The following is a 13,537-nucleotide window of genomic DNA, read 5'->3' as shown; positions in this document are numbered from 1 at the left end:
TATGAACACTACTGAAGACGACGCTCGTGAATTTAAACTAATTCATATGCCTGCTTGGAGGGCAGTAAAGAAAGATTTGAACTTGTGATTAGCTTTGGATAAAAAAAGAATAGTAACGAAAATTTATATGAACTTATGGTTCTAGGTGTATTGAGGGACAGCTGTGATTTGCGGTTATTCGTTGTGTCAAAACTGTAAGCTCCTACCTGTTAAGTGCAAGTTACCAGCTCACTAATGTAATAATTGACTCAGCTTCTCATGGCCTCGTTGTCTTCCAGCTCGTTATAAATTTAATAAGTATTTTGAGAAAGTCTTGAAGAGCCTCTTTTTTCATACATCGTGGGCTTTCTTCGGTCTCCGAAAAAACGTAACCACGTTAAACACAACGTAATGGAAACACTTAATTCGGTGTATCTGAGCGCACCCTTCCACTTTTCAATACGACTCATGACATTTAATGGATCGAATATGTAAAATTTTGCATACCTATACTCAACCAAATAACAAATGAAGAGTACTCCAAAAACTGGCTCAGCGACTCTAGATGACTACGAGCAATGTACCAATGTTCATATTTATCTAAGGTGTACCTGTCTATATTTACAGCTTGATTCTAGTTTCTTCAAAGACCCGATAGATATTGTTTTATGTGATAGTGATTTTTTTGCTGAAAGCTTGTTCAGCGTTTTGCTTTCAACAAGCTTTCAGCAACAAAAAAATCCTGGACGCGTTCAGCGCTTTCCGCTGAACAACCCGATATTTTCCCATTACAAAAATGACGGTTTGAAGTTCGTCAGAAGTGACGGTGATATTGGGCGCTGGCGTTCTGTCGACGCCTGATTATTGCGCCTGACCGGGTATATTTTTGGCAAGCGATATGAGCTACTCATTGCACCGCTCAGTGAGTAGACCACACAGAGAAATGTGTTCAGTTTTAATAAACAAATATCATTTGATATCGTCACATATCCGTAGAAAAGCCGATGTCGCTATATTTTATTGCACGGTCCACACACATCAGTAAGTTGTTCCACTTCCGGAAATAAAAAAAAATGTGACCGAAGCAATGTCGATATGAATATCGGTATTTCTGCACTTAGCATTGAATGAACGTAGCAACCTACCATCTTGTCGATTTCTTCACTACTGTGTACCTGACGTCTTCAATGTTCTGTTACCTGCATCTCCTTTTCTACTGTTTACCTCAACGCTACTAGCTAGAGGCCTTCCTTGGTCCCATTCTGTTCCCTTTATTTCTTTCTGCATGTTCAGTGGCTTCTGATATATCTTGACTTGCTTCTCTACCCGGGTTCTATGGGTTCTCTGGTTCTTCTCTACCCGGGTTCTATTCTATGGCACATACCGATTCTGGATGATTGGCTAAGACTATTTATGTGCCAAGTGCCACAACGCCAGTGGCACAAGTTGTCTAGTTGGGCACATGTCCAGTGGCGTATGCTCTGCTGCGCATATCCAGCAGCCCAAGTCGTATATTCTTTCATTTACTCAGTGCCAAATACCCAGTTACACAAACATTTGTACAATGTGTATATACCCAGGTTATATATTTGGGCATATACCCCTTGGCACCTACCCTGCCCATTTTGTTATGAAAGATATGTGGAAACGTGAGTGAAATTCCCCAGTAATGCTAACGGCATTTAAAGCAGGCGTTCTGAATTGCACAGATTATCACACATTGATGTTCTCCGACACAGACTTGTGGTATAATCTGACAGACAATATGACCGTGCAGATTCAAGGAGAAAATACTGGCGTTCAGGCTTCGCACACTCGCACTAAGCACTGCACGGCTGTACCACGCCAAGAAATAGCAGTGGTGGTATTTGCGCAGCCAAGGGCACTGCGCGTGAGCGGGTGACGTCAGGCTTTGACACCGGCGTAGTTGTGTGATGTGCCCCGGGAGAAGTCTACAGTTGAACACCGAGATTGCTTGCATCGTGCATCGGTGCGAAAAGCACCCTGCATTGCAGTGCACTTTCACACCACATAGCGATAACAAATTGAAGAAGGAGGGTCTTGAACATCGCCGAATAACCACTATTAACCTACTTTGATAATATCGAATACATTAGTGAGATTTATTCACGAAGATGATGCAGAATCGAAGGCAACAAACAGCCACCCGCATAAGGAAGTTTAATTGGTGTAGCTAGGGATGTCCTCTATAGTCGTGTTCTATAAGGCAATGGTATTAGGTCTGTCGGCGAAGGCACGTCAAAGTGAATGAAGCCTGTTATGCAAGATTATAAAGGTGTATGAATGGGATTGGTACGTTATGCTAATGGTCGCATAGCCTTACAGGTGCTGTGTGCAGCTATTGGAAGGCATTGAATGATGGCTGTGAAAGTAGGAGATTCAGTTCTCCTAATTTTGCGTCTGACAAAACTACAACATTACATCCTACACAATGCCGCAACAGGTTTTTATGGTTCCAGCATTCAGGAACTGGCAACAGAATCTGACCATTTTACAACAAATGCTTAAATGGCAGGCTGCAAAAAGCATTGTAAATTGTTTATGGGGCAAATAACATTTCCAGCGAATCTGACTTAGCGATATTACTGTAATATCTGTAATTCTAAAAACATTGTTTTTCTTTGTGTGTGTATGTGTTGTAGACCCTGGCCACAAGAGAAGAGTTGTCATTGTGGGGCACGACTGGGGTGGCATGATCGGTTTTTGCTTCGCAACGATGTACGAAAATATGATGGACAGAATGGTAATCATCAATGGCATGCATCCCTTGGCTTTCTCGAAGCAGTTGTTCCGAAGCCTCAGTCAGATGAGGATGTCCTGGTAAGAACAAGTTTCATTTTTGCGAAGTGCTAGCCGGATTAATTGTGGTTTCGCATATAGCGGTGAAGAAACCGCCAACGTTAGCCTCATTCTTTTCGTAAACGGACAACCCTGAGCTCCTCCGAACACGCTAGGCAACGAGCATCACTATTTAAATACAGTTTAGTTGTTTTGTTCACGTCAAACTAAGCATTTGGTTTCTTTTGAACATCTCATAATTGCCTCAACGTTTGGTACCGAAACAAGGGAGAACCAGAAACGATGGAACTTATCATTGAGGAAACGGAGTGAACATATGTCCACAGCGCAACGAGCTCGGTGAAAACCAGCTACGATCTTCGGGCAAAAAAAAAAAAACGATTGACGATGCGCGCCTTCAACAACGAGTCCTGGTGACGCTACACCCAACCGAAACCTACCCGACGCCTCGAACCACAACTGTAAACATTGATACTGCGATGGAACAGCTCAAACTGAAAATAAGGGCTTTGAGAAATCAAGTGACTAAACTGATTTCTGAAGCTGACTTATTCTTGCAGAGTCATGCAACAGATGAAAGAGCTCTTAGTGGCTTGTCTGCGAGGCTTAGCGCCTTCCAAATACAGCTAAACGAGGTAGAAGCAACCATCGATTCTTTAGTGCAAGACCAAGACGCTAAAGAAAGTTATGTACGGACCACAGCATACAACTACCGTATCGTCGCACACATGGCGGAAATCCGCCAGGAAGCAGAAAAAGACCTGCGAAAAAACAAACAAGCAGAAATAGCAGCAACGCAGGCGCAGAGCGACGGCTCTCCAGCGGGGGCAAAGTCCGAAGTGAAACTACCGACGCTCGAGTTACGATTTAGCGGTGCCTCCACGGAGTGGCAGTCCCGGGAGCAGTTAGAGCAAGTGGTGCACGAAAACGACGGCCTCTCCAACGCTCAAAAGTTTCCGTACTTGCAATCGTCGTATTTGGGAAAAGCCACAGTGGCCATTGCCGGCATTCGAGTGACTCGGGCGAATTATAGCGCTGTCATCAAACTTCTCAACGAGCGCTTCGGTCGACGAGATGTGCTTATCCAAGAATGCTTGATTCACTTGCTGGACTTGCCATCGGTAAGGAACGAAAATGAGCCTATCGGTGTACGTCCGCTCTATGACCCCCTGCAGCACAACGTCGCTGCGCTCACGGCGCTTGGAGTCAAAACACACAGTTAAGCCTGGGATACATGGAGCGAAAAACCGGCGTCCAGGCGGCGAAAAACGCCCGGCGTCGAACGCTCGCCCCTCGGCGTCCAAAAATTTGACGCCCGCCGGCTATCCGGACCGATCGGAAAAACCGACGCCCAGCGATCGACGCCGGCGGAAGTGGCGGGAGTGCCTCTCGTGTTCACCAGGCGTCGCGACGATCGATCTCCCACCGATTTCCGGTAGCCGCCGAACGTTTTTGTCTGTTTTTCCTTTTTAGCTGGTACCTCCGTGGGAGCGTCCGTCGCGCGGCCGCGCTGGAGCGACGGAATGTGGGCGTTTGCGCTTGTTTGGACGCGCACTTTTGGTCTCTCTGCGTGTGAAAAGGACACCATCGATCGTTACAGCCGAATATTGAATGTTTCAGAGCATTAAATGAAGAGTACAAATTTGTGTATACATATTTTTCGTCTACAAGCTTAAGTGACGTGCTCACGAAAGAGATAATTATATATGTGGTACAGTTTTCTTACCAACCCTTTCAAAAATTGCAATTACTGTGAAATATCCTGCTTAAAACCTTTATTCTGCGTAAGTGTTGATTAATACTCGAAATGCAGGAAAATAAGTGACAGCAAAGGTAAACCTTGCCCATATTTACAACGTCAAATTGCAGTAAGTTCGGCGGACTCCTCCAATAAGTACATCATGAAAGTCTAAAAAAAAGAATTGGTGCCGATGTGCTCAATAACATTTCTTCGTTTTAAGAAGTTAACTTTCGTCGGGGGTGATGGGGTATTAAACTCTTTGAATTTACTGGTGACGCCAGCGCCACTATAACCGCCGCGTGGGTGCTATGAGCTAGCACTGGCTAATCTGAACAATATTTCTTCTTTTCGCAACTCTTGGTGGTGCTTGATCACACAGATTGCGCTCTGTTCTTTTCCAAGTAGTAGGCTTCCACTCATACTCTGGAACATTGGGGAAGATTGTTGATGGCACCGCATCGTTTTTCGACTGAGGCACATCGCCAGAAATGGCCGGTAGCAAGAACGAGAAAAGAAATTAAACGTACGAAAGCAAATCTTAAAAAAATGCGTACACTAAATAAAGTAACTTTTATAAATTGCTGACTTCCGCGTCACAGCTTTCACATGCTGTTGTCGGCGTACGTATAGAAAAGGCGACGCTAGCAAAGATAGCATACAAAGGGACAACTGAAACTGCTACGCTAAAAGCCTAATGAAATCCAGAAGGGTACGTGGCAAGCTGTATGCCCTGAGGTGAGCGGCAGAGGAAACTAATGAGACACATATGGTGACGCACGGCACCGGGGAGCGTCCAAGGAGCGCACATGTGAAGACACCGAAGGATTCTGCTTCCACGTGAAATGCCGAAAGGCGTGAGAATAGTTTACAGAGAAAGCGGGTCTTCCAGACAAGCCAAGCGTTGGTACGAAGAGAAAGCGCCCACTCGGTATACGGTTGTCGCGGATACAAGAGGTGCGCGGAGGCTGCACAATATCCAAGTGCTCTAGGGACAGCACTGTAACCATGGCAAAGTCATCGAAAGCAGCGAGACTAGAATACAATGATAAGCTCATTTCAGCAGTGCAAATGCGTGGCATAATTTGAGATTGTGGTCGCCAGGACTACAAGGACCAGCGAAAGAAAACTGCGGCATGGGCAGAGATCATCGCCGATATCGGAACCGATCCGGGAGGTAAGTTCACAATGTTGGTACTGATGAAAACAAATTTATGTGCGGAAGTGATCACCCGATGATACCACATTTTGTGCTTTCGGTACACGACCGCGTTGATTTATATATTCGTCGCGCCAACTTATTGTCGTTCTAATTGTAGGATAGTTATATAATTCTTGCGCCCTTGATGTCCCATCAAACTCATTCCTCCTGCTTTCCTGTTGTTGTTTTATTTCTTTTTCATTCCCCTTTATCTCAGTATATAGTTTTCGAAACCAGTGCGCGATCTATGTGTGCGTGCACACACGGAATGTTTTGGGCGCCAGGACGCGTGTTTGGGTGCAGCAGCTTCAGGCGCTGCTTACACCACGCGTTTAGATTAGTAACTATTCCAATTTTTTTTACCAAGTTACTTTAGGATCACGCTCGGATCACGCTCGGAACGAGAGCCGCCCATTTCACGCCAAATATCGATAATTCTATCCTCTCCAGCTGCAGCACAAAACGCTAGTTCTTGGAGGAGGCTTTAAAACAGGAACTGACACTGAAGTAAACATCAATAACCACAATTTATTTTTACGCAAAGTAAACGTCGCTGTTGGAGATCCACAAAACCTTCTGCAACGCCTGCACTCCGCGGTGATCGCAGGTGCCCGCTCACTCAACGTAGCCAGACCCGCCAGACGGCGCAAAGCCAACCCGCTAAAATGCTTGCAGCTAAATGAAATGTGTAGAAATCGTTCGTAAGCGCCTCTATGAAACTTTTTTCGTAGTTTAGTCAGTAACAATAAATAATACAATAAAAATTCTGCTTATTCCTTTTTTGTTATCCAGAAACACATTTGTAAAGTCTGGCAACAATGCGGCGGGCGCGTCCGCCCGTTTGTCGCTGCATGTAAGCGAAGCCAGCGAACCACCGGCGTCGTCCCGCCGCGTCTATTCCCGCCGCGCGATGTTCGCCGTGAAAGAACGCTCCATGTATCCCGCGCTTTACGGCACCCTACTTTCCTACGCGCTCCTGCGAATGCTGCAAACCGATCATGTTGTCCGATACCATAGAGGACTTTTCGCTGCAAACAATGATGACGGGCTCAGCATCAAAAGTTTGCAATTTTCTCTGAAAGCAGAAATAGAGAGCCGGGAAAAGGCACTGCAAACTGATAATCTTGAAGCCAGAGAATTATGCCCAAAACGTAGACACAACGACAACAGGAATCCTCAAAAAGGCTCAGCAGCTGCTCTGTTCTCTGTGGGTAATTAAAAGCAGTCCAATCCGCGTGCATTCTGTGCTACAAAGAATGGTGGGGAAACAGCGGAAGGCGGGAGAGGAAAATTCAAGACGATAAGCAAAACGAAAACAAGGTGAAACCAGGAGCCAACGTTTCGACAAGTGAACTTGTTTTCTTCAAGGCTTGAAGAAGACAAGTCTACTTGTCGAAACGTTGGCTCCTCCTTTCACCTTCTTCTCGTTTCGCTCATCGTGTACAAAGAATAACGTAATGTTTCTCCGGAAACACGCAAGGAGGAGGGAAGCAATCAATATACGGAAAGTGAGTAGATGGTAAAGCGGCTGCCCCGGAAAGGCGGTGGTCGCGGGTCCGAGTCCCAGACCAGGACGAATTTTATTTCAACTGCGAGGCTTTTCTTTCGAGGAACCCCTTTGGGTTTCCTTTATAGCAATTCACTATGATTACATGGATGTCTCATTTTCCCTTTGTTCACGCACGATAGTTCACGCATCGTAACGGCATTGTACATACATATTCGATCATCCCCACGTCAACCACAGAGCACTGGTCTGGCTTACTGCACTGTGTGGACGGTCAAGGACGGATTAATGAAAATCTGAAGTGCTGATCTAACGACTTCTCTGGCTCGCATCTTGTGCAACTATAGAAACACTCCTCAACAATCGGAGCTCCAACCATCTGAAAGGCTTCTGAGCTACCAGTTACGCACCAGGCTGAATTTGTGTTTTCCATCCAGATACCAAAGCTCGTCTAGGACTAATCTACTGAAAACGCCCACTGGAGCTTCGGCCCAGGCGAATACGTCTTGGTGCGGAACTACGCCACCGCAGACAAGTGGGCGCCGGGAAGGCTTAAGCACACGTCCGGCTGGGCTGTTCGGTCGCCATATAGACCGAGTACGGAAGTGCAGCAATGCAGTTTTCTCAAAGAGCGATGATACCGAGGTAGCAACGCTAGCAGACAACACACTGACACCAGAAGCAGCTGAGGGCATGTCAGTAGAGGCAACAGTACTTCGGTGGTCTACAAGAACAGAAGTCGACCGTTAGGCCTAATAAAAAGGCTGTGTTGCAGTACACACGCTCCCAGTGGAAAACGCAAGTGTGGAGCGCGCTTGTGCCGCTGTATCTTTTAAATGCGAAGCAATTCTTGGCGAACATTTGCCGATTCAACAGTGTCTATCTATTGCGCCGCGTACGCCTTGGTGCTCTCATGGTCTTTTCGTAAACTTGCTATGTACTACGACTGGCATAGTATGACATATATGATAGGTCATGACATGCGTACCATGTAGGTCATGAAACAGCTGCCTACGTCTTGGCGCTCTCATGGTCGTTGCGTTAATTGGTAGGCTCTCCGCACACTGATTCGCATAACGTCGATTCCTACAGGGCGTGGGAACTGATGGCTTTTTTTCCCATTCCCCTACTTTCCCCTATTTTTCTGTCGACAACTTCCAAGCAGAAAATAAACTATGGTTGTTTTGCATGGCGACGCGCTCCACTTGTCAGAGATGGGGTAAACGCCACCAGCGTAACATAATCTATCTATCTATCTATCTATCTATCTATCTATCTATCTATCTATCTATCTATCTATCTATCTATCTATCTATCTATCTATCTATCTATCTATCTATCTATCTATCTATCTATCTATCTATCTATCCTCTTATGCCAACGCACTAGCTCAAGTTGTCTTCCAGATAGGGCGACTCGTTAAGGGATCTAGGTAGCGATGCGATTGTGGTCATTCCATTATCGCCATTTCAGCTTCATTTTACTCTTGTCATGTCTGTCGTAGTCGCGGCTGCTAATCGACCAAGAGGTGTAAGTTGCCTGATAGCTTGGCTCACTAGGTATGTGCTCGTGATGTCGATAACGTCGCAGTCATTACAATGTTGTTATTTCGCCTACGCCATATGACCCTCGTCATGCCATCATTGCCACGCCATTGTGGTCATACCGTCGTCATTCATTGAAGTGGAACCACAAACTGAGCTAATTCCTGGCATTTTAAGTTATTTGTTGTATTGCAAAAAGCGTTGCTATGTTATTTATTTGTTGCTTGAAGGACGAAGGCACATTTCTATAGTAGTTTCTATTCTAACTCCAACTCACGCATAATAATAAAATACACAATACTTCAAATAGTAGCGATTCCACGTTATCCTAACAATTGCGCTGTTTCATACGGCATATTATATTTCGTCTTTGTGGCTGAACGCTTATCAAGACCTCCGTGAATGCGATGGATACTAGAGTCAAGTATCGACATTATCATCGTTTTACCATCAAATACAATTATCTTGTGCTCCATGACTAAGTTCTGCTGAAGCCAAATGTAGACTGATGCTATTTTGCAGGTTCATGATTCCATTCCGGCAACCGGTTGTTCCGGAGCAGTACCTGATGTTAAAAGACCTCATGTTTTTTGATAAGCTGCATAAGCCTTTCACTACCAAGGAGAAAAACGCCCACAAATATGTGTTTTCGCAGCAAGGTATGGCATTCCCTTGTTATCCTACAAGCCACGCGAATTGAAACGTGTAAAGGAATATATAAGAGACGATCCGTTTACTCCGCCATTTGATGTCTTGCTCGTCATTAGTGCCCCATCCCCTCCATCTTGCTCGTCTTTCTCCCGATCTCATGAAGGCTGCGCTTGTCTTGATCGAGACGCTTCGCACCTACACTGTTTCATTCTTTGATTAGTCTACTCTTCTCGGCTAAAACTGAAGGACGTTTGCATACGGCGCTTGGTTCTGTTTTCATTTTTGCCCTTTATACTGATTGGCTTTCAAGATGCCTGCTGATTTATCGTTTTGATCACCATGTAGGGACTGATGAATGGTGACTTGGAGCATTCTAATATTTGTGTACAAAGAGCAAATGCCTTCGTTAATTATCTCGAATGTTATACGATTGTTTAGTGCCATGAGGGAGTTGTAGGAAAGAAAGTTAAAGAACAACACTACACTAGTTTTTAAAAGCTTTATGTAGTAATAAATTAAAAATGAAGGCATGCATTTTTAATTCCCTAAGGGACATCAATATTTCAGAGGGATATCAATACGGTGCAGCACACTGTACAGCAATCTGCGGCACCAGCTAGGGCCGTCAAATCCCTTCTGCTATTTACTACGATGTAATGCCCGATTGGAAGATACAGTGAATGCTCTGCCATGCTCAAAACTGACTACGTAGCCGTTTCATGTTACAGGGGACGCGACCTAGGACGGCATGCACCTGTTTCATTGACGTCACCTATAGCTACTTTTTCACTGCCTAATCATGGTGAAACGGCGCATAAAGCTTGACGAGGAGCGATTCAGGTTTTCTGTGTCCGCTGCAATTCTCCAGAAAACCGATTCATTGTAGGCCGCCGAGGCATGTATGGTCTAAAAGTTTATTCTAAAATGTTTCTAGAAGTCCTAATCGTTACAACCAGCATTGAATTGAGCAGATATATCGGCCAAAGAAAATGTTTTTTGACCTTGAACTGGCACGCAACACACACACACAAAAATACATAAACAAAACAAGGTCTAACTGCCACTGAAATTACAACGAAGCTCTCCACTCCCCGGAGTACCTTTGCGAATGTGCGAAAAACAATCACAATCATTACATTTTTGACGGTGGGTGGACAAAACTTAAAGTGACATAGATATAACAAGTAACAAGGTTATATATATGCATAAAAAGAACCGCAAACATGACACAGGATCACTTTTATAGCATTTTTTAAAAATTTGTCCTGAAGTGTGAAGAAAGGAGCTTTCCTGGAATGAAAAATACTATTTAAAGTATGCACATTTCCACTCCTAAACACGCACTTGTATTCAAATTGGCGTACCTGATTTTTCGTGTAAGAAGTTCGTCTTGGTACCGTACATGAACCTTTGCAGCATGGCAGAAACTTTGAGTAAGATAACATTCAAACATTGGTAAATTTTCTGCTCATTCATGTGCGGTCATGAGTATCAGAAATTTGCACTGTTAAAGCAACTATGTTACCAAACAATTTGCCCTCCATAAGTTGTTATAAAGTTCTACACGTTTTCATACCAAGATACCAACATTAAACTGCTAATTTTGTTAGCTAGTCATTTACCATAATACTCATTCTCTATCATTTATATGACAAAAAAAATTGACAGTTTAGTTCTAGATTGTGGGACCAGCCATACCCAAAATGCTGAACTCTATATTTAAATAAAAGAAGTGGCGTTTGATTAAACTAATAGAACAATACAATAAACGGCCTAATCTTTTTTCGGCGTTTTTTACTCGTCCAAGTACACGCTGCCCCCTTCTGCCGATGTTACAAGGCTTGCCATTTGATGATATATAGTACCGTAACATTACTTGAACCAAGCAATAATTCTTGTCTAGCTGCGACTTACCGGAGCCGATTTTCTTACGATTGTCGACTTACCGAAGCCAATAATCCTTGTATTCTACGACTTGCCGAAGCCGATTTTCACCAGTGAACTCATCGTAATGTTTTTTTTTTCTCATTGCAGGAGCACTCACTGGGGCTCTCAATTACTACCGCTCCTTTAACAACGACAGCGATGATCTCAAAAAACTACCGTACCGCAAGATCAACGTTTCTACGTTGATACTTTGGGCTGAGAAAGACGAATTTCTTACCAGACGCATTGCTGTGTACAACCAAAGGTGGCTCAACAGTTCAGAGCTTGTGTACTACGCTCGGTCTGGTCACTGGCTCATACGGGAATGTTCCGACCAGGTTACAGAGAGGATCCGCAGGTTTGCGCATGATACGACGCCAATGGCAATGACGAATACTGCGAATGACCGAAAAAGTTATGTAAAGTGCAGAGAATCAACGAAGCCAACGCCTTCAAGAAGTTGGATATTGAGGTTATTTGCATGGCTTCCGCGTAACACCCAACTGCCTAAGCTTATGGAAGAATAAAGACACCAAGTTTGCTACAGTCAGCACTCCAAGCGCTTATTTACATAATGCACAGAGTTCTATCGCCGATATAAGAAATATGAATTCTTATAGAACGAATTTAGCATCCTGGCTAGGCCCATATAAGTCTAACGGCACTGTTGAAGTTTGAAGAGCTAGAAAGTTCTAGTAAAAACTTAGGTTGACGCAGGGAAAACAGTACTTTTAGTCTGATTAGTGAGTTTTGAAGAGTGGGAAAGGGCTAGCAAACATTTAAGTTAATGCAAGGAAAGCAGTAGAAGTGTACTCTGGGTGACCAAGATGTTAGGCACGTAGTGACAAAATAAACGTTTATGGGCTTATCATGATTTTACCTGAGAGATAAGAATGCAATATCACAGCAGTGCATGCTCCTGTTACTGCGTCCTTAATGAGACGATGAAGCGCAAGGGCACGAAAACAAAAAAAACCTTGCTCGACGTGTTCTGTGTGTATTCTCTTTATGATTGTGCCCTTGCGCTGCATACTTCAATAAATAGTGCAATATCATTTTAGGGATCCTGCTATTCAACGATTTCCCAGGAAAAGTTCAAAAATAATTTTTTGCTGCTGCTCCGAGTTTTGCTCCGACGCTGCTCCGTCACAACGCGAGTAGCGTCATGACGAATAAGGACGTGACTGCTTTGAAGTAAAGATGAGCTCATGTACATCTTTGTGCGGTCGTTACGAAGCGGCGGTGGTATAACAGCGGCCATTGTAAGGCGAAGGCGGTCGGCGTAAGATTGTAGGTCAGCAGATGACGGTTCCGAGGAAATGAACTCACCGGGTACGCGAAGTGTCGTGCCGAAAACGAGTTCAGCTGAGGAACACTGTGCATCTGCTTTCAGAGCTGTGCGACGACCTAGTAGAACGAAAGGCAGGCGCTCTGTCCATGGAATCGTGTACTCAAGGGCACGGAGTGTCGTTCTTAGTTGACGATGGAACCGTTCTACCATATCATTGGAACTTGGGTGATAAGCTGTCGTTCGTATGTGCATTACACCCATAAGACGGGAGAGTGCTTGAAATGACGAGTCAAATCGTTTTTCTCTGTCTGTCGTTATTGTCTATGGTACGCCGTAACGAGAAATCTAGGTATTTAAGGTGGCCCTCGCTACAGGCTGTGCAGTAATGTGAAATAGTGGTATTGCTTCACGCCAGCCTGTGAAGCGGTCGATACAAGTGAGTATGTATTATTGGCTCGAGGACGATTGTATGATCCAACGATACCGATCTGAACATGCCCGTAACGAACATCTGGTGGTGGAAAATGACCAAGCGCGCTCACTGTTTGTCGACTGACCTTGGCATGCAGGCACTGTTTGCATGCCCGAACCCAGCAACGGACGTCAGCCCTCATACGCGGCCACAGATAGCGGAAGTGATCAGCCGTTGTGTGGCACGTACTTCAGGATGCGATAGGGAGTGTATTGCGTCAAAAACTTGATGCCGAAATAGTTGTGGAAAGTACGGTCGAGGATGACCGGCAGACATGTCGCATATCAATGTGACGTTGTCGGCAGGCTGTAATTTATCTCCGAAGCGCAGAGAATCGTTGGCAGACTGGAGTGTTTGAAGTTCACACTCTGTGCATTGAGCGGTAGTGAAGCGGACAAAGACAATGCC

At 44.7% G+C, this 13,537-nt stretch overlaps 1 protein-coding gene across 3 annotated transcripts in view; it reads left to right on the top strand.

The window, feature by feature from the left end:
* The window catches only part of LOC142587446 (AB hydrolase superfamily protein YfhM-like), a 33,856-nt gene extending 21,387 nt beyond the window's left edge, over window positions 1-12,469 (top strand). The window contains exons 5-7 of one of the 3 annotated variants that reach the window (XM_075698470.1): window positions 2,643-2,820; window positions 9,312-9,448; window positions 11,475-12,469. In XM_075698470.1, coding sequence (XP_075554585.1) covers window positions 2,643-2,820; window positions 9,312-9,448; window positions 11,475-11,893 — 734 coding nt within the window. In that variant the 3' untranslated portion in view covers window positions 11,894-12,469. The remainder of the gene's footprint in view (window positions 1-2,642; window positions 2,821-9,311; window positions 9,449-11,474) is intronic. The other 2 variants (XM_075698469.1, XM_075698471.1) reach the window with 2 other exon arrangements.
* The last annotated feature ends 1,068 nt before the right edge of the window (window positions 12,470-13,537 follow it).

Source organism: Dermacentor variabilis, chromosome 7 (assembly GCF_050947875.1).
Source record: "Dermacentor variabilis isolate Ectoservices chromosome 7, ASM5094787v1, whole genome shotgun sequence".
NCBI classification, from domain to species: domain Eukaryota; kingdom Metazoa; phylum Arthropoda; class Arachnida; order Ixodida; family Ixodidae; genus Dermacentor; species Dermacentor variabilis.
This window is presented reverse-complemented; position numbering and strand designations above follow the sequence as displayed.